The sequence below is a fragment of the Pezoporus flaviventris genome, unplaced genomic scaffold, assembly GCF_033815535.1.
Source record: "Pezoporus flaviventris isolate CSIRO_AGI_PZ_B2104156 unplaced genomic scaffold, CSIRO_AGI_Pfla_v1 ptg000097l, whole genome shotgun sequence".
NCBI classification, from domain to species: domain Eukaryota; kingdom Metazoa; phylum Chordata; class Aves; order Psittaciformes; family Psittacidae; genus Pezoporus; species Pezoporus flaviventris.
In genome coordinates this window covers 1,440,810-1,461,245 of record NW_026892645.1, presented here as the reverse complement: position 1 = coordinate 1,461,245, position 20,436 = coordinate 1,440,810, and the positions used below count along the sequence as shown (strand labels likewise).

At 46.8% G+C, this 20,436-nt stretch overlaps 2 protein-coding genes across 3 annotated transcripts; both read right to left on the bottom strand.

The window, feature by feature from the left end:
- Window positions 1-4: 4 nt before the first annotated feature.
- Window positions 5-16,247, bottom strand: SNAPC4 (small nuclear RNA activating complex polypeptide 4). Of its 2 annotated transcripts, none has more exons than XR_009747497.1 (23): window positions 16,032-16,247; window positions 15,115-15,155; window positions 13,740-13,913; window positions 13,107-13,232; window positions 12,181-12,259; window positions 11,568-11,649; window positions 11,026-11,130; window positions 10,725-10,797; window positions 10,317-10,481; window positions 9,963-10,110; window positions 8,925-9,031; window positions 8,557-8,651; window positions 7,932-8,026; window positions 7,243-7,328; window positions 6,631-7,020; window positions 5,554-5,643; window positions 5,100-5,340; window positions 4,937-5,007; window positions 4,537-4,632; window positions 4,258-4,285; window positions 1,514-3,615; window positions 671-869; window positions 5-220 (listed from the first exon to the last, which is right to left on the bottom strand). XR_009747497.1 is itself a non-coding variant. In XM_061476918.1 (23 exons), the coding sequence occupies exons 1-22, from the start codon at window positions 16,201-16,203 to the stop codon at window positions 750-752; spliced, it is 4,686 nt and encodes a 1,561-aa protein (XP_061332902.1). In that variant the 5' UTR covers window positions 16,204-16,246; the 3' UTR covers window positions 5-220; window positions 739-749. The 2 variants fall into 2 exon arrangements, 1 of the variants encoding a protein (XP_061332902.1); XM_061476918.1 differs by having other exon boundaries at window positions 739-869; window positions 16,032-16,246.
- A 256-nt stretch (window positions 16,248-16,503) lies between these two features.
- On the bottom strand, window positions 16,504-20,398 carry ENTR1 (endosome associated trafficking regulator 1). Its single transcript, XM_061476933.1, has 7 exons — window positions 20,297-20,398; window positions 19,952-20,200; window positions 19,304-19,377; window positions 18,434-18,545; window positions 17,783-17,845; window positions 17,268-17,407; window positions 16,504-16,880 (listed from the first exon to the last, which is right to left on the bottom strand). Exons 1-7 carry the CDS (start codon window positions 20,387-20,389, stop codon window positions 16,787-16,789), a joined length of 825 nt encoding a protein of 274 aa, XP_061332917.1. The 5' UTR covers window positions 20,390-20,398; the 3' UTR covers window positions 16,504-16,786.
- Window positions 20,399-20,436: the final 38 nt, after the last annotated feature.

The window sequence follows — 20,436 nt, the reverse complement described above, 5'->3', positions numbered from 1 at the left end:
GCAGAGAAAGAGAAACAGAATTGGTCTCTGCTGGAAAGACTTCCTTCAGTCTTTGCATCTTGTCCAAAGATGCAGGCTTTAGGCAATGGGAAAACCAGTCCAGCCTTTTTCCTCTTTTCCCCAGGTCCATCTAGTCAGGCTGTTGGAATTGTTAGAAGTGAATAGTGCAAACAGCATCTCCTACTGCCATGTAGGAAGGCAGACCTCGTTCAAGTGACTCCTGCAACAAAGCACAAACAACTCCCATTAGTCCCAGCATTTTTATAGGGAATCTGCCCTTCCGGAGTATTTGAAACCAATTTTAGAGAACAAACCCAAACAGTCTCATCTGATAACCACATGAATCAAACCCTGTTCATGTGCGTTCAGTCTGTTTCACCAAAAGCCTCAACAGATATTCAGAGAGCACACGCTTGTACCCTGCGGGTGGTGTCCTGTTATACATGTACAGGTACAATACCAGGAGGCAGCAGCATGGACTAAGTCTGCCAAATCCTTGAACTTCATGACTTCTGTACAGAATTTTATCATGCAGACATCAGCTTTTCCTCCCCCAAAAGCATCAGCCTTAGTCTGTGATTAATGGGTGATCACAAAACTCTGTCCTATAGTAAGAAGTCAAGCTAATTTCAGTCCTTTCCTAGGGTCATGATTCATTGTCTCACTGTACCACAGACACATGTGTTTCAGGTTCTCCTCTCAGACAAGAAATACAAGGTTCACTGAGTAGTTACTAACACATTTCCTTCTCACATCCTCCTCCTCTTCCTGAAGCGGGTGCTTCTCCTGATTTGAGGAGCACTGGCATCAGCTGCATCAGTGCAGGAGTGCAAGGCAGACTGTGCAGCATTCTCTTCAGCTCCCATGCCCTGCAACATAAGCAGAGAGACTATCAACACCACGAGAACCAGCATCATCACAACAGAACCCCTTCAGCCATCTTTTCATTTAGGGAACTCAGCAAGATTTCCAGAATCTTCCATTTACCTTCCAAATGAAGCATGCGGACAACATCATCCTATTACCAATGTGTCAGCAAGCACAAAACACACCAAAGATTTCAGAGTGAAACTTACAGCCAACACTGGCATTTCTTCTTGCTTCAGCTACCAAACTAGAGCAATTCCTGCTGTAGTTTCTGTCTGGGTACAGCCACTCGTGCCTGCCACAAGTGATACATTAGCTGTCACTGCTGGAGCCAGAGCATCCCAAACAACACAGGTCTACACAAACTCTCAACTCTCATAAATTATACCCCTACCACGGATTTTTTCCTGAAAAGCATTAGGACAACCTGGATATAGCATTAGTAGCAGGAAAGGGAGGGAGCCTGGTGAAGGATGACACAGGACTGAGGTTGGCAGTAGAGCTGTTGGGCAGTGAAGAACTGCTGTGAGTGTTGGACCTACTGCTCATAGTTCAAACTACACTGAACATGGCCCAGACCCAGAAGTCAGAGCCAGAATAGAAAAATATCTGCTGGCTTTTACTATGGGAAAGTACTGATTCTTACCTGATTTAGTAAATCAGCATCTCTGTCTACAGGCTCATCACCAACTGTCCAATCCAACTGTACTCCTCTTAATTCATTCCCACAACTCTCTTCCTCAGACACTTCCTTCTCACTCTGCCACTCCTCTTCGTCACTCTCTTCATATTGCTTCCTGCTGGCTGACAGAGTCGTTGCCACTTTTGGAGGAGGCAGATTTGCTAGTACAGCTGGGAGTGTGAAGGCTGCTAGGAATCTGGCTTTCAGTAGGAGGTAAGCAGGGTTATCACCAAGTTTCTCCTGCACCAGTTCTCCAACAGCGTGCAAATCAACCCCGGTGCCCTCATCCCCCCTGAAGCCAGGAGGCAGAAGTGATGCTGCTTGCTCTTCCAGAGCTGCTTTCTGGAGAAGCAGATTTGCAAGGGCTCTTAAATTGCACAGAAAAGGTGGCAAATAAGGCAGCCTGGTCTGCAGGGATGGTACCTGGACACCCTGTTTCCCACTCAGCCACTCCTTCACCAGCCTCCCGTCTTCAAGGGAAATGAGGCCCAAGTCAACAACAGTCTTTTCTGCCCTGGAAGTGGCTGGCTGGGGTGCACTGTCAGCACACTGCACAGCTGGGGGCTTGGAGGCAATAGGTCTGTTTTTCAGTACTTGTGCAGCAGAGTTGCTTAGGGAGTTGTTATGAGGAGCTGGAACTCCTGGCTGGAGCACAAGTCCTTTTGTGATGATGCCTGGATTGGATGGTGATCCATTTGTTGTAATGGAATCATGGCTCTTTCCCAAGCTAGTGAGACTCGACACACGCTGGGAATCAGCTCCCTGAGTGCCTGCGGGTTGCTGTGTCTGGGGCAGCAGCACAGCATGCAGGGCTGGTGCATCGGGTGGAGGAGCAGTCTGAGCTGCAGGGGAGTCCGAAGCCTTGGAGCAGCCCTCTGAACATGCTGGTGTTGCCAGAGAAACACTGGCTGTGGTGCTTCCAGGACTTAAAGAGGTCATAGACAAGGTAACTGGGGAATGGTTGCCTGCCTTTCCCAAAGATGCTCCTTCTGCTACCTGGGCACTCGGGGCTTTTGTCTCTGTGCTGCTGGGGTGAGGTGCATCTGCTCCAGCTGGAAAAGGAGGCACTCCTAAGCTAGAGACATTGCCACTGGAAGTCACAGTTGCCTGACATGGATTTCTCACAGCAGCAGCTGGCAGTCCTTGGGGAACCCCCACCACAGTTTGTACAGCAGTGGGGAGCAAAGCCTGGGGGGCTATGACCCATGTGAAAGGCAGTATGCTGTTGGGAATCAAATGAGAACCAGTCTGTGGGGTTACAAGAGTCGACAAGAGACTGACAGGCCTCTGTTGTGGCACACTACTATTCAGCTCACGGGTAACTGGTGCGGAAAGAGGCAATTTGTTGGTGCCAGACTCAATGCCAACAGGCAGCACTGTGATCTGATGTGGCACAAAAGCTTGGTTTTGTAACACTACTGAAGCTGAGCTGCCTGCTAGGACCTGACCATTGCAGACTCCCTGATCTGGGGCCTTCTCTGCTGCAGCTGGATCCACGCCTGGAAAAATCCCTGCTTCAAGTCTACCTTCCAAAGCTTGTTCATTTTGTTCCTTATTGGACTGTAGTTCTGTTCCTTGTGAGGAACCAGGGCTTTCCCCACTTCCTGGCACTGATGAGGAATGGTTTTTAAGCACAACAGTGGTACAAGTTGAACCTGTAACAGAAGTAAATGCTGGCAGTGCAGCTGGTGCACACTGTACCTGGTTGTTGGTACAACCAACTGCTGCAGGTTTGCTCCCTGCTTGTGCAGAAGGAATGATTTGCTGTTGCGTGTGCTGGATTATCAGAGGTGCCGAAACCAGCATCTGTGGGGCAACAAACACTGTCCTCTGCACAGCCTTCTTAGCCCGGGACTCTCTGAGCCGCTTCTCTCTCAGCAATTCCGAGACAGTTTTAGGCTTACGCCTTTGCACTTGGGCTGGAAGAGCTGCCTGCGTGGCTGGGGTGCTGCTCTCAAAGACAGCAGCAGAAGTCTCCCTTCCTTTTGAGGTAAAAGGTCTCCTCACGGCATTCCTCGGGATGCCCCTTCGGGAGTTCCTCTGAACACAAGATTGTGATGAGCTGCCTGCAAAGGAGGGGAAATAAAGCAATACAGTGAAAAAGATTGAACAGTATTTTCAAAAGCCATTCCTTAGCTACTGAGTATCGAGTACCCTGCACAGGAAACAGCAGAATTCCTGTTTGTGAAAGATCCTACAACACTATAGTTTTCATGTAATCAAGCCCCATCCTGACATCCTTCAGATTAAATGTGATGCAGCAGCAAGCTCACCACTAGTTCAGTAATGATGTAACTTTCCCCAGAAATCACAGATGGGACAGGATGGCACCTGAACACTGCACCCAAGGAACTGTACTGCTCAGCACTACATGGGCACTTCACCCAGCTGGGGTGACAACAACAAACTGGGGTTGTGGTTAGTGCCAGCACCTTGACTCCAGTACAGTGCTGGAGAAAAGCTTAACAGTGATAGTCCACAGACCTGGTGGCCCATTGACACTGGTCCCCCAGCCCTTCGGTATCTTTTCCAGTCTTTACCAAAGGGTAACATATTTAGCCAATAACTGAAAGATCCAAGAGCTAGGAAAAATGAGCATGGCAATGTGGTTTTGTTCCAGAAAGTCTCCTTCAGTTTAATCGGTCATTAATGTACGGGTAATGGATTAAGGAAACGTTCTTGAACATCATAAATGTTCTGGCAGGTACCTGAGGAAGCGTCCATATTTTGGGAAGCCTGCAAAAAAAAATTATATTAAATTATACTTCTGAGGTATGTAAAGATAATTAAAACAGCACAGACATGAATCAAACCCACATCTGCCAACATCCTATACACGCAGCCACAGAACCAGCACTTTATTATGCTTCTGAACCAACACAAACTGGTAACACACATGCACAAAGAGCTCTACTGGCCCCACAGTTCAAAAAACTCTGCTTTGGTCAAGATTTGAGAGGGAAAAGCTTAGAAACCATGCACAATACCTGCTGAGGCCCTGCATCAGCCCTAAGCAGCGCTAACTGCCTCGGCCTCCTCTCACGAATAACCTTCATACAGCCGTTGGTATCAATCTGAAAGAGCTGCAAGATGAGAACTTCATTAAAATTTGCCTGAGAACCAGAACGTTCTGACAGGGCCCGAGACAAAACATGATGGATGGGGGAGGCTTTATGTGCGAGGCTCTGGGGACATTCTTACACTTACAGAAAAAAGCCTTGACAGTATTAGATTTTGGGTGCAGATTTATTTAAGAAACATCATATGCAAGCATGAGGTCAGATTAATCCAGTAATTCAATTAAGAAACCAAGATAAACCATTATTTAAACACAGAAGATTGCTACTGTTTGAAAGCAGAAAATCCTCTTAAGACAGTAAAGCTCACCTGAATGAAAAGCGCAAACAGGGGCGTGCTCGTGAGATTGATCGATTTAATCTTCTCTCGAATATAGTCAGCTAGAAAAGAAGCCCAACATCGCAATCAGCTGGGCATTCCTTTGCAGGATGCCAGGAAGCAGCAGAGCACTATCCCTGCTGGGTCTCACTACCTTTTGTCTGATGAAAAGCCATCCTCCCAGTCTGCAGGCTGCAGGGCAGCAGAACGTCGCCCACCCAGGGTGTCACTGCCATCAGCAGCTTTCTGTCCAGGTTCATTCTTCTCAAGCGCTCTCTCTCCTGACGACACGTTTTCTCTGTGATGTCCTGCAGGCCCGGAAGCTTCTGGCCATCAGTACTAACTGCAGATGCTTTTGTTAGAATGGCAGCAGAAGGTTTTAGTATCTTTGATTGCTGTGCATGAAGAAATACACAGTTAAGAGTTCTAGTTAGGAAGGCTCTACCACAATCAGCCCCAGGACAAACCATTCACAGGGCAGTTCTGGAAAAAATTAGGAGCTTTTCCTCTTGGGACTACAACAGTGCAAGATGTGTGATTCTATCACAGCAAGTACAACCCGGCAATGCTCGTGGCACCGGAGCAGACAGGACAGAAAAGGCACTCACAAGTTTCCTCTGGAAGCATGTATTATTCCTCAGTATTCTTCTCACGTTCTCCAAGGTAACCCGCAGCACTTGCTTCCCACACCTGGAGGCCTTAATATGAAAACATACAAGATAAAAGGGAGGTAATCTCAGAAAATTCCTTGCACTGACCATACACAGAGGTACAAAAGTTTTCAACAAACCTGCTGGTTAAAGTACCTTATTCAATGAAATCAGCCTACCAAAGAGCAGACTTTTACTTTATCTTTTAGTCCTTGTGCATCTTCACAATACCAAATGTCTATGTCATAAAAACCTTTGTGTGAAGTAGCTACAAAACCCACACTGAGGGTCAGGATTTATCGGATGATTCTCACTGCATCTTTTAGCTTAACAGGACAAAGGAAAGAACAGGAAGAAGTCTGGAAAAGCCACTGACTCTTCCCTAAACTTCTACCAGTAAAGTAATGCTGTAAGACTGATTACACTAGATAAGTACTTACAACCCTCCCTTACCATAACCCCAGAACAGCCACTTCTGTAAATAAACTTGTCATCAGTGCAACTGGCTCCATAGTCTAGGGCATGTAAGTCAGAACAATATTGCTTACATGATCCTAAATAGCAATTTAGACACTTAATATTTTGCTAAGGAGCATCTTTCTGCAAATATGCTCCAGGAGTTTGCAGTGTTTCAGTACCTGACCTGGGCTGAAAACCAGCTCAGAATCAGAGAGAGATGTGTACGTTAATTCTTCCAAACCCTAAGCCAATACACCCTAGTGACCAGGGTGGAGACACACAAGTCACTGAACCATTCTGCCTTATGAAGACCTAAATAAAGTTCTGTTTCTGTGACCCCACGTGCAGAAAAAGCACAGCAATTTCCCAGGTAATGCACAGGAGGCAGCGCCAGATATTTCTGTTTAATTTACAGCTCAGTTTCCAACAGCACCTCCCGATGGCACAGTGAGAAAGCGGCCAAGCAGCACGAAAAAGATTTGCCGTCTGTCCTTCACTGCAGCAACTGCACTTCCCGGTCACTTCTGATCTAAACTCTGATCCCATCGAGAATGGGCTGAGAATCCCAGGATTCACCTTGCTTATTACTTCTGCTGGATTCCTCACAACGATGTCTGTGGAATGCGGACGTGCAATGCCCCTCAGGAGGGTGCTCAACTCTGATGATTGATTGGCAACTCTGTCCTTGTCTCCGTCACTCATTGTACTTGGAACTTCACTGCTACTGGGCTTTGTACTCGCAGGAAAGAAAAGGGATGGAGTTTGATAGGTTCCTTTGTTTGACTCCTGTGTATTTGTCTGTGTTGGTACCCACAAATCAATGTCGGGCAATGCGCACTCCTCCTTGGCTGTCGTCGTCTCCTCCTCTGAACTGTCTGACAAGTCCAGTTCTATGTCTTCACTGCTGGTCTCGGAAGAGCTGGAACTCTCTTCCACATGCCGGCGCTTTGTTGGTCTGGATCTTTTCTTCTCAGTGAGAAAAAGGACAGACAAATTTTAGCCAGTGTCCACCCTTCACTTGTTAAAGTTAAAAGCAAGTTCAAAAGTTTCACAGGGCAGTATCCTATCAGTAGCTTCCAAATGGACAGCTCTGCTTTACTTCTGCTAAGATTAACTAAATCCAGTGCAAGTTTAGAGAAGCTTAATTAAAGAGATGGGGCTGTGTCACAGCAGGAATTTGCACAATACCTTAGACCCAATCATGAGCTTCCACTTGCTCAGGCACTGGGAGCCAGTACGATGTGGCAACTCGGAAGCTATTTTACTCCAGTGACCTAAAAAAGATGCAGAGCAGAGCACACCTATTAGTGCAGAAAACTGAACAACAGGCCTTTTCAGTGCAGAACTTTATACATGTATTATGTGTTTCCTTGTATAAGAGACAGAGTTCCTATGTGAATGGATCTCAAAAACTTAATATCCAGTTGTGTTCTTCAGACTTTGTACTACTATACATTCAGCTCAAGTTAGAAACTAGTAGAAAATGAAGCAATGATGAAAACCCAAGCAGAACTACACCCTCCCTTGCAGCAGTAAGAGTGTTTAGAAGAAAGCTTAAACTGAATGTTGAAAAGCTTCTATTTGCTAATTAAAGTTGTCTTAGGGAAAATAAGACAACTCTTTCACAGGCTGTTTAGAGGGGAACTCGCCCTACTCAAAGCTCTGACACCTGGCTAACACACCTATACAACTGTACTACACAATCTCTCAACAACTGAATTTCCAGGAACAGAGCACACAATATAAGGGAGGCTGCAATCATCAGTACGATGTAGAGCCTGCTACTATCAACTGCAGGGCTTAAAATAAGAGAAGAAAATTCCTTAGTAATACTTACTTCTCGCAACTTCTGAAGATTAAGCCACAGAAACACTTACCCAGTCCATGCTTTTGAACCAGTTCAATTAGCTGCTCCTCTTCCTTCAAACTCCACTTGCCCTTCTTTACATCACAGTGCAATGCTTTTAAGTACCTCCAAAATGAAAACACTAAAGTAAGTAACATTCAGTCCTGCTTGTACAGTTCTGATCATCACTGCATACTCCAAGGCTGAACAAAACCAGCATTCCTAGTCAGATCTTTCCTTTTGTTAAGGGGTCCATCCGTACTCCCTTAATATAGCACAGCTACAATCTCTTTTGTTCCCAAAAATATCAGGCCACATGATTAAGAATGACAACAGGCAGCTGTAAATCGGGTCACTGGAATTAGGCCATACTGTACTCTGAGGCTCCTGAAGCTGGGTCCAAGGCTGACAATTGCTCAGCAGCTCACTGTTTGTGTTCTGTTACAGTCACTGAGTAGACCATTGTCACAGATCCACAGACGACACAGATGACAACCTTCCCTCCCCACATGCACTCATTCACGTTTAATGACCCCTTTGCTTATTTTGAGCAACATCCTTTCCAACTTCTGCTAACCCACAGGCAACTCCACAGACGGAGTTGCACAGCACAGGCAACAATAAACTTGAAAGCTCAGTTACCACATGGAACGTACCGGTCTCTGCACTGAGCATCACTCCTCCCTGGCACTTCTGTCCGAATTTTGTACCAGTCACGCTCTCCATACTTCTTAACTGCAGCCAACAGCATCTGTGTCAATCAGACATAGCAAGAGTTGAAATTCTTATCAGCAATAACCCTAATAGGCATGAGACAGAAGCAGTTGTGTTTGTTTCTACTGTGTTATAGAACTCTGAACAGACATGTTTAGGAACTTCTAAGCCTTCTTGACTTGTGAACGGTGCACCTCGGTCTGTTTTAGATTCCTTTGTGCCTCTCTTAAAGCTCAGGTGTAAACAGCCATGCAACACCTCAGCAGTCTAACCCTCCCAATTGCCCTAGGCATCAGAGAACAGAGCTTACAGCATCTTCCTCTGGTGTCCAGGGTCCCTTCTTCAAACTGGGGTCCACGCTCTTTGTCCAGCGGTAAATCAGCTGAGCAGAATCTCTTCCTTCCATGTAATAAGCAACTAGAAATGCAAAGGTGTGTTTTAAAGTCTGATGCAAACAATGTTTCTTCATTAACTTACAACTGTGATATTTCCAAACACTGGGTTGACATAAAGTCTCAGCTTAAATACTTAAACAGTGTTACACAACAAGAATCAAAAGAGCATGGCATACACACTATTTGTAATGGCATTATCCACACTAGATACATGACAACCCAACAATCCATCTTGAAACAACACAGAACTAGTAAGTTTTGGCTCCAATATGTATCTGACAGGTTCAAGACACCAGGTGTTACTCACAGGCTTGGATTTAGGACCCCAGAGACTTGGTTACTATTCTCAACTGTATTCCTCACTTGTCACACAGCCTCTCACACTGCTGAGGAAGAGGAGCAGCAGTATTGACCCCCTAGAATAGCTTCTGGGCACAGCACTGAAAACTGCCAAAACAGCTGGGCACAAATGAATGCTTTCTAGGGAAGAACTCTGATGATTTTGCTATCATCAGATATAAAATCAAAACTGACACAATCGGAGTGAATAACTCTGTCAGTTTCAACCAAATTTCAAAGACGGATAAAGGTTTCAAGAGATAATAAATTCTTGCTGATATAATGAAACTTCCGCGCTGGCACAGGAAAAGCACATACCACTGTTCCCACCAAGGAGGAAGAGGGAAAACTCAACCATCCCCTTTCATTCATCTCCCCAGTGGGGAGGTTTATAAGTGTGTACATCTGTAGTTCCAGGTGAGTCACAGCACTGTTGTGCCTTGCTCTGCCCAGAATGTTAAGGTGAAAATGCAGAACTATGACTATCCTGGAAATGGAAACATTCATAGGAAATAAAACTTCATTAGTTCCTTGAATCAGAGCAGGCTGGGTGCTCCAGTGTGCAGAAACATCAAGACGTGAATGGAAAGCACTTTCACTTGTAGGTCACTTACTTTTCTTATATGGGATGTGACTTCCTACTCTCATTTCTTGAACAAGCTCTAAAAGCATCTGATCTTCACCTTTGGTCCACTCTTTTCTTTTCAGATCTTTATTATAGACTTGATACTTCTGCAAGCACTGGAAAGGTGTCCTGTTCGTCTTAATAGAAGGAAGAGAGATATGCAGGTAACTGGTTATTTATGAGGACAAAAAGCAAAAGGGAAAGGTTGAAGTATCAGACCTTTTTAGTACTGCTCTTGGTAATTTCTAAGAAAAGAATTAACAGTGAATTAACACCGTTAATGAGGCACAGTCCAGTCAGAATTAACTGACTTGTCACCTCCTGTTTGAGCTCAGAACCTTACCCCCAACTCCTGGGCTATAGCCTGCCAGTCCAGATAACCATGTTGAGCAGCTATCTTCTTTAGCCTCTCGATTTCCTCCTCAGTCCATTCCTTTTTGTTGATGCTTGGATGCTCCCAGTTTTGCCAAAACTTCCTCAGTTCTTCCGGACCACGTTGTCCATCAAACTAAAAGAAAGAGAAGAATCTGTTTTGTCTCATAGCTGGGACTGAAACACCCAGGCAGACAGGAACACAGATGCAAGGAATCTATTTTGCATTCCAGTTATAGTTTATTGTTAAGTTTTGCAGAACTAAAACATCAAATTAACAAGTTGAGATCATGGAGCAAGCAAACGAGACCAGGTCAGGTAATTGCCAAGGGAAGGGACACATGTATCAAAGGTAACAAAACTTGGTCTCTCAACTTACATGGATGTTTGAGATTTTCTCCCAGTCATGCTCATCGAATCTGTTTCCTAACAAGTCGCTTTCTGGGAGTTGGCTAAAGCAGAAGGTACAAAGAGAAAGAAAGAACACGATTCTTAGTAAAGAACTGTGGGGATGAGAGCTCTGCAGAGCCTGAACAGCACTTCATTCTTTGCAAGCCAATGCGAAGGAAGATTTCTGCAAATGTCACCTCTGGAAGTGCTCGAGAAAGGTGGGAATGTCAAGAGGAAAACTCCCAAGAACAGACTTTCATTTTCACCAAAAACATAAAAACATTTCTCACTTAATTGCCTCTATTTCTCGCTCCACTTCTTTGATTTGCTTCTCCAAGATCTGTTTCTCCATTTCAGTCTTGACTTTCTCCAGTTTCTGATTCCAATAACTCATCCTGTTCAAAGACATTTTGATCATTACTTATTATGACTGGATGGGAATAAAACAATGGCATCAGAAGACATAGGGCAATGCTGCTTTCTCCATCAGTATCATGCAAGTTTATTTCCACACTACACAAACTATTCTTGTTCTAGGTTTTCCCACACAGCACACTCATTATTCTATTTTTGCCCCTTCAATCCAAATCACTGACCCAGAACAGGTCTCAGATTAATCATTTGGTATTTACAGAGAGAACCAATGGTTGCGGCAACAGCAACAAAGACTGTACCAGCACAGAGATCTCCAGCTGGGCACACCATTACAACTCACTGTGCATCACTGGTGCTCACAGGACATGCTGAGGGAAGGTGCAGACCCCACATATATCCTGTCTTTCCTTCATATATAATGTTCTCATCAAGAGAAAGATTTTTGCACAGTACTTACTTCAGTAACTTGGGCTGGAGCAGGCGCTGCAAGCGGTCACTGACTACTGATTTCTGCAGTAATGTCTTCTCCCTGCTCTTCCCTAAACCAGAGAACATAATTGAGCATTCAGACATCAGTGCAAAGCCACTGCCAAGAAAAAAAAGAGATCCACTGCATTCAATACCCCAGCTAAAGCATCCCCCAGGTCTCCAATAAGAGCTCCCTATCTAAATCACTAATATCACGCCTGACACAGGCAAGGCACAGTCTCTAGCTCAGTTTCAGTTCCATAGAGTTCAATAAAGATCAGCAATGAAGTGTTTGGAACCCTTTAGGGCTGCAAGTGTCCCTGGAACTGCTCTAATCTGAGCAGTGCCCTTGCATGATCTCATCTGGCTTTGGAGAGCTCACGGGGTTATTGCATCAGAACAAATGCAAATGAAGGAAGGGAGCTGTTAATCGTTCCCTGGAACAATTTCTGGAACATCCCATTTTACTTTTAACTGCCTTTTTTGTGAGTCAAGTATGAAACATCAGAACATTTAACTGCAAATGTGGGGGACTAACAATATGAACATATACATTTGTTATAGCTCTTAAGGAACAGTGAACAGCACATGGAGTTACTTACATTTTGCTGAAATCAGTTGTTCAAAGGATTTTATGCCCTGAGCTGCCTTTTCCTTGGCATCCTCATTGGCAGGAGGGCCCTAATGAAGATTACAAGGGTTATATATATACTGGAAGAGTCAGATACACATTAAAATTGCCTTTCCTTCTTAGAACTTAGCATGAATTGTTACAAAAGAGACTGGTAAGAAACTCAAACCTGTGCAAACTGTCACATTCAAACTGCAAAGTTACTTTCACTGACACTAGCTCAGATGCACCAGAAGACCTAAGAAACCAAACAGATACATGAAAGAAATAAATTTGTCTGTGCTTACACAGCACATAGCTCAGAGCCAGGCCTGCTTGTGTTAGCTGACCACTGAAGAAGCGTTTTGAACATGTATTACATGTTTGTACGTACTTCAGATGTGCTACCAACTTGGGTAGGATTTAACAGATGAATTACCAGGCAATGCTTGACTGTTGGGTTAATAGAAGAACAGTGACAGTTGACATCTCAGCTACAACTAAAAGTCAAGATCCCCTTTTGCTAACAACACTTTAAAAACACATGGAAAAAAAGTAGTGACATTTGCCACAGAAAACTCAGTTTCAAAGACAATGAAATTTCAACAGTACTTTAAGCAGCAGCATGGAATTGGACTGTGGAGATGAAAACAATCAATCACAGTTAAGTTGAAAATAAGAATGGTCAAGTGCCCATGGCTGGAATGTCTCTTCTCAGAACCTGCTTTCAGACATCACAGACATGGGCTGAACAAGTATTTCCAATAGAGAGTAAAGGACAAATGAGGAAAAAACAACATTTCAAAGCCAGTAGTGACATTCAGTTACGCAAGTAAAAGGTAACGCAGTTTTAACAGTTACAATTTATATCTACCATTGAAAGCCATATCAGTATGTAATCTAGTGATGTTTACTTACAATTCCTGTTGTTTTATCCTTAAAGTACGGCTTCATAAAATGACCCAAAAATATATTTGCTGGTAGATTTCTGCCATCTCCTGCCTTTCCTATTTTTGGACCTCCAAGCTCACACATGATCTCCTTCTGCAATACAAGAATTAAACAGTATCACTGTCTCCTTCAAATTCCTAATTTCAGAGAGCAGTGGCTAAGTCACCACAAACACCCCAGGCAGGGTCCAAACTCAATTTACACCAGGCTGTAAACCAGTGTATGTGTTAAATATGGCATTTGGAGCTTCCTAAGGTTGTACAGTGCACTGCAACTGATTAAGAAAAACACTAACTTGCTACAAGAAGCTAAAATATAAAATACCCAAGTGATGCATTTTTGGTGATAAGAGAGCATGGAAACATCAGTCAGAAAAGCCATTTGAAGGCCAGCGACACCCGTTTGAAGTGCCACGAAGAACAAGAACCTGGTTCTTGGCCAAGCCACCTGAGCACAAGAGACTGCAACTGGTGCAGTCAATTCCACTGGTACATATGGTGGTCTAGGAATGCCCTGGAAAGTTTTACTGGGCTTGATGTCAAGGCAAGATGGCAACCCAAAACAGCACAGGAATGAACATTTTACTCCTGTTCCACTCACCTGCTGCTCTTTGTTTTGTGCAAGGAGAAGCTCAACTTCCTCAATCTTTTCCTGGATGACTTCCTGGTATACATGGTTCATCTGCAGACAGGTTTCTGGATCCTGTGGCAAACTGCTTTCCATATCATCACCATCATCATCATCATCACTACTGTCATCTTCTCTTTCCATTTCCTTGGAGTAATTGAGGCATTTAAGGGAAGGAAAGGGAGAAAAATGCTTGCTTGAAAAGCAGGTATGTAACATAATTATTTCTGTAACTCATGAAATAAGAACAATCCTTTGTAAATAATTAAATTCAGTTGAGTTTTGCACATAGAATTAAAGGTCACAGGTCTTTAGTAACAAATAGCAATGAGAAAGTATCTTGGGTATTGGGTTTCACAATAACGAGCCAGAACTAGATGACTGGTTGCTGACAGGACAATGGGACCTTCCAAACCTAAAGTTCAGCCAGAGGACGAAGCGATGAAGACCAAGATGATGAAGAAAGGACCACCAGGGGTCCCAAAGACCACTGCCACGTTATTGTGCGCATGCAGAAGCGGCCGTGGATCTATGTAAAGCAATTCTCAGAAACCTAATTAATATGTATGACATTTACTGGAAACGTAATGAATACATATGCTAAGCAACAATATAATCACAGTCTGTTTGATGCTTGAATGAGACACATTAGGAGGAGAGATCCCCCGTGTCTCCCAGTGCTGCTTGCCAACTTCAGCTTTGCTGGCAAGTTCTTTGAATCACTCAATGCTCCTATTACCTTACAAAACTGATTTAAAAAGAACTGGAGGCACATAACTGCTTGTCTCTCCCTGGCAGTTTGAACTGAACTCTCCCAGGAGCGGGTTCCAGCCCAGCCCAGTGCCCGTTTGCCCTGTTCATTAGTTCAGCTGCTATCCGAACCAGATACAGACCTCCTGCAAACCAGGAGTACTTTACACTGGAGCTCTCCCAGCTGCTAAATCTGCTCAACCCTTCACATTTCCAGTTCATCTGTGTTTCTACTGAAGCAATTCATCCTTTGCTTGATTTATTGTACAAGCACAGCATACCTCAGGTACAAAGCAGTAAAAGACGGCTTGATCACAAACTGATGATTTCTTTCTGTGACCTCCCCAGAAGCCACTGTGTTTCCAGTGACAGAGATCAGCAAGAACTAGAGCAGTGAGGCCCCTGATCCCCTCATGTGTTTACATATGAACAGATCTCTTTCATGTGAATTACAAAGTCCTGGGCAGGAATAACTAAACCTCCATGTCTATTAATAATCCTTCCTGAGCTCCATTCAAGCCAGCTGCCTGGATTTCCCCAGCACAGAGCTCCCTTCAGTAGACAGATGGAGAGATACATGTAAAGAGAAAGCAGTTACCATTTCAGGATGAGAATCTGAGTCATCATCTTCATCATCATCTGTTAGACAACAAAAATACAGAAACACTGACTGCAGTGGGAGTACAAGAGGAAAGCTTCAAACCCAAACCTTTTCAATCAAAGCACATACAATAACACATTGTATCTCAGTCAAGACCACTGGAGTTTTTGGCTACTGGCAATATTGTCAATATATAACAAAATATATATATATATATTTTTTTTTTTTAAGTAGGAAAAAAGCAGCTCCTGATCGCTACAATCAAGTTGCATTTTGGTGCTACACTTCATGGCACATTGCAGGCTCTACAGTATGCAGTCAAGTGAACATTCCAACCCAACAGAACCCATAAAGCACCTGACAGCCCTTCCACCCTCTTCAGGAACATCTGGGTTTGCATTCAGTGTGGCTACAGGCTTCTGACATACAGTATTCAGACTTGCATGATGGGGTCAATTCAAATACGGGTGGATGAAGAGACTGTGACAACCGGAGGTACCAAAACCCCAACTCTATCACCACCTCCTCTTTGAAAAATTAACTCGGGGAGGCACAGGCAGGGTGTGAAACAAGAGCTGCTCACACAGCAGTGCCTGCACTGCCACCCTGACAGCATAAAAACAGCTGCGGTTTAACTACGGACAGTATTTGGTGGGCTGCATTTCATGAGTCAGCTCCTTACCACCCGCCCTGACTGGAAACCTCCACCAGCGGTTGGATGGGTGCTCAGCGCTCCCCGCTAGCCTGACCGGGGCTGCGCCGGTACAAAAAGCTCCTCCTGCTAAGGGCAGCACTAAGGAGACGCCTCGAGTCCGCCCACACCGGGCAGGAACGGCGCAGTCACCGGCCAGCGCCGCACCTCAGGAGCCGGAGCAGGGGAGGCAGGAGAGGGCCGAGCCCGCGCCGCGCCGTACCCGTGCCGGAGCTGCAGTCAGACACGTCCGCGCCGCTGGCGGCCCCGCCGGGCTCCAGGCTCCGCTCCAGCTGCTCGATCTCCCGCCGGATCTTCTCCCGCTCCGCGTTCAGGTCCAGGGCCCCGGCCGCGGGGCTGCTGCGGGGCCCGGCCGCGCCCGGCCCGCGGGACATGGCGGCTCTGCGGCCTCGGGCCTGGCCCGCAATCACCGCCACTCACCGCGGTCAGCTGAGCCCGTCCGCACGTGATACCGCGCAGCCAATGGAGCGCACCGCCGATGCCGCGGAGGGGCGGGGATGGTGGCACGTGGACGGGAGAGGGCAGCCCCGGGTCCCCGCTCCCCGCCCCGGGCCCGCAGTGACCGGACACCGGCTGCGCCGCCGCCGCCGCCTTTAATGGCTCCGCAACACCCGTCACACAGCGGCCGGGACGAGCGTTACAGCCCGCACCCGGAGCCTGAGCCCTCCCGCGCTGCACGAACCCCTCCCGACCCCTTCTCCCTCCGTGGCAATGGAACAGTCCGGATGGGGACAGAACGGCAGCGGGAGTTCCAGCCAAACCCGAGTGCTCTGTGAGGTCCCAGCGGGAAGTCGGGGTGCAGGGGAAGCAGGACCCGCAGCCCCAACCCAGAGGCACATACTCTTGTCCATTTGGGCTTTAGGACTCCAGTGGCAGCAGCACCAACAGCTCTGTGTATCACAATGAGGCCAAGTATCAAAACCAGAGTTTTTGGGAATGGTTTCCGTCCTGTTCCAGTCACTGTCCATCTTGGGACACTTCCGAAATCCTGTCTATAGATGTGAGGAGATCGGCGACAAGCTGCAGTGACTCTGCTCCAGAGACCAGCTGCCTGCAAGGAGGGGGGGACACAGCGTTAAGAGGGAGAGGGTGAAGCAGGCGCCAGGCCAGTTGTTTTTACTCGGGTACTGTGATTTTCTCAGAAGCAGTTTATCTGGACTGAAGACTGTGGTTCTTGAGGTACAGGAGCCTTGAAGAAGCGTAGGAGACCTACAGAGCCTCTATAATGGTTTGACATTAAGTAAAAAAGTAAGACTTGCATGTTCCAGTCTTTTTTATTACCTAAACTTGGAGGAAAACATGTTGCAGGTAAGAACATGGAGCAGCTGATAACATACGAGATGTAAGAACCCAAGTTGCAATCCAGAAAGGAAAGCCCCTGGGGACATTTAGCTGTGACCTCTGGATGGCGTTAGGAAGTCATCATAAAACAACTCACCTGATGGAAGCCTGAGAGTTGGTTATGACAGTGAGAAGGTTCTGCAGGGCAGCATCCGCGTTCTGCCTCACTGTGGCCAGACTCGCTGCCTGGCCCAACCTCAAGGCTTCGTTCTCCGACTTGTAATTCTTGAGCTGAACCTGGGGAGGGAGCAGAGAGACTTCACCTCAAAACCGTAGAGCTCGCACAGGTAATAATCCCCAGCTAAAGCAGCTAAAGAACACGTTCACAGTTTATTAGGTATAACCAACAACAGATCCCGTAACCAGACCACCTGGAGAGGCTCCTCCCAGCTCTGGAGAGCAGCCTCCCACAGGAAACTGAGCTGGAATCACACATGGCACATCCACAGCAGCATGCCCTCAAGCCTGCTTCCTTCACAGACCCAACCAGGAGCCAGTGCTGGAAGCAGGGATGGAAGCTGCCACCGATGTGTTGACACCTCATCTAATGCCATACAGGCTCTGCCGAACTCCCTGCCATATCCCTCTGGCTTTGAGAGCACTGCTTCCCACCTGCAGTAACGCGTTCTCCTGTTTCAGTTTTGTAGCACTGTTCTCCGCTTTAACAGCCCGTTTCTGAAATAGAACGGAGATCATTTATCCCACAGCAACGTGTTTAGGATGCAACAGGCAGTTTAAGCTACATGGGAATGCCAGATTCCAGCACAGAACTCTGTTTGGGATGCACCACCCCGTGTTCTAAATGCATTAGAAGGGAAAGTGCCCCAGACACGTCTGAGCAGCTGCCTCCTCTGCACCCTCCCAGTTTTCCTTTTTGATATCTTTCAGTGCCACCCATCACTTCTGGATGTGAAATTACTACTATATTTGGGGAAACAGTAGTTGGTATAAATAAGCAGCAGGAGAAGCAGCTCCCTCCCCTAGCTCACATGGAAGGTGCTTTCGGAAGGCTGCAAAAGAGCTGCTGAAGTTGTTGATGAATCCAGAAACAGGACTTATACAAAAACCGCCCTTATTTTAGGTAACAAAAGTTCTTGACTGGGACACGGTGTTGTTGTGGGGGGAAAGTCCGAGCCCACATCAGAGCTGCTCAGTGCTCACATGGGGGATGGGATCACTCCATCTTCCCTCATGCTCCCAGGGAAGGAAAAGAGAACTACACAGCTCTGACTGCAAGATGCCTCTGCAAGGACCACCACTCACAGTCATCAGCTGGAGGTTCTGTTCCACATGCTGCACCATTGCTTCCAAATCCTGTGCTTCTTTTTCCTCTTTGATTTTGTTTTCCTCAAGCTTTTTTTCAAGCTTCCTGACCCTTAAAAGAGACAACATTCAGTGAGCACCTGCAGCATTAAATACTTTCAGAAGAAAATGCTTTTCAGAAGAAAACAGAGAAGGAATAAGAAGCTCATTCTTTCCTGTTTAAGAGCAATGAAGACTTCCCACAGAACTACACTTCTAGGGGGTGGCTCAGGGGATTTCTGTGTTCCACAGACATTAGCATTAGTGGGACCCATCCAGAGGAAAGGCCTTATAGAAAATAATCAGCCAAAGAGTGTAATTCTGAAACAGTTACCCCATCACCAGGGAAGCACCAGGTGCCTCACTGCAAGGAGCAGCAGAGGATTCAGATGGGAACTTAAGGAACCCTTAAACACCACCCTACCTTGTCACCAGGTTGTTTAACCTCAGGAAAATCAAGGCTCCCAGTATCAAAGTGGTCACCAGCAAAAATGAAAAACACTTTTCTTGTTTTAAATGGCAGAGATTAAGATTATTTTGTTATTTTGAAGCTTTATGAAATGCCTCTTGTCAAGGCCTACCCTCATTGTTGCAAAGCACCTAAACTGCATGAAGTGTAAGCCATACACACACTCCTCAGCAGTCAGTTTGCTACTCACTTTCCAAGCCTTTTTCAAGATGAAAATCAGGTTAAAAAGCTTTTTAAACAAATAGCACAGATTTCAGCTACATTCTTCCTCTTTAAAGATGGTGACTGTCTCCACCAAGAACCTCTTTTAAGACAACTCCTTATCTATGTGGTTACTTTCCCCCACACTGTGGCTTACGCACTTGTCTGCTTGAGTTTCAGAGAAAATCTGAAGCTTGTTGATCTTGCTTCTCAAAGTGGCATTCTCTTCCTTCAGCTATGAAAAGAAAAACCCTCATTAGAAAAGAGGGTGCTGTTTCCCAGCACTACCAACACTCCAAAGCCAGTACCACAAAAAATACCCAGCTTCAACTCTAGTGCCGGGGGGTTTTGCACTTTCTATGACACTCAAGCTTACTTTCACACCTTGTTTTGCCCTCTTGAAGCCACTTAACCACACTGACCCTGTGCGGCACTGAGCCACCAGGACAGGTATGAGTAATCAAACACCGTTAATTCTAAATGACCTCAAAGGGTATTAACTCTAAACTAACAGGACCTCAAAGGGCAGGAGCATGAGGAAGTCACCTGTTGCCAAAAGCTGTGGGACACACAAGGTACAGGCTCCTGCTCACGCTGCAGCACAGCTTTTCAAGCCTACTGCTCTTCAAGCTGCGCTATCAAGCTGCCACGCGCAGCCAAGCGGTGCGCGCAGCTCCTGCTGACAGCAGCTTCGAGAGCGAGTTTATGCAGCAATCCGGCACTGGAGCTCGGCTAATACAAGACGGAGGCCGCGTTAGCGTTTGTGCCTGCCCCGGGCACGGTGCCGGGAGCCCGGCACAGGCGCTCACCTCCTCGTAACTGGGCTGCCGCAGGGAAGGAGAGCCCGGCTCCGCGGGGACTCCGAGGAAAGCCGCGCTCCGCTCCTCGCAGAAGGAGCCGGCGGAGGGCGATGCGGGGCCCGCAGCGGCGAGGTGGGCCTGCTCCACGGCCAGCGGCTGGTAGCTCCCGCTCCATTCGTCCTCCTCCTCCTCGTCGTCCCCCGCCTCGCCGGGCGGTGCCGGATCCGGCAGCAACAGCAGGCCGAGGCTCGGGCCGGGCTGCGAGCGGAAAGCGGAGCAAAGGCGCTGAAGTAGGCGCGGGACGAGCCCCCCTCAGCGCGGAGGGGCCCAACCGCGCCCCGGCCCCGGCCTCACCTGCGGCGCGTCCCCGCCGCCCCGCGCCTTGCTGCGGACGAACTCGCGGAAGGAGAAGGGGTTGTGCTCGGCCGGCAGCCCGCCCGCCGCCATGTCCGAGCCACCGACCGCCCTGAGGCGATGCCCCGCCCTCCCTCAGG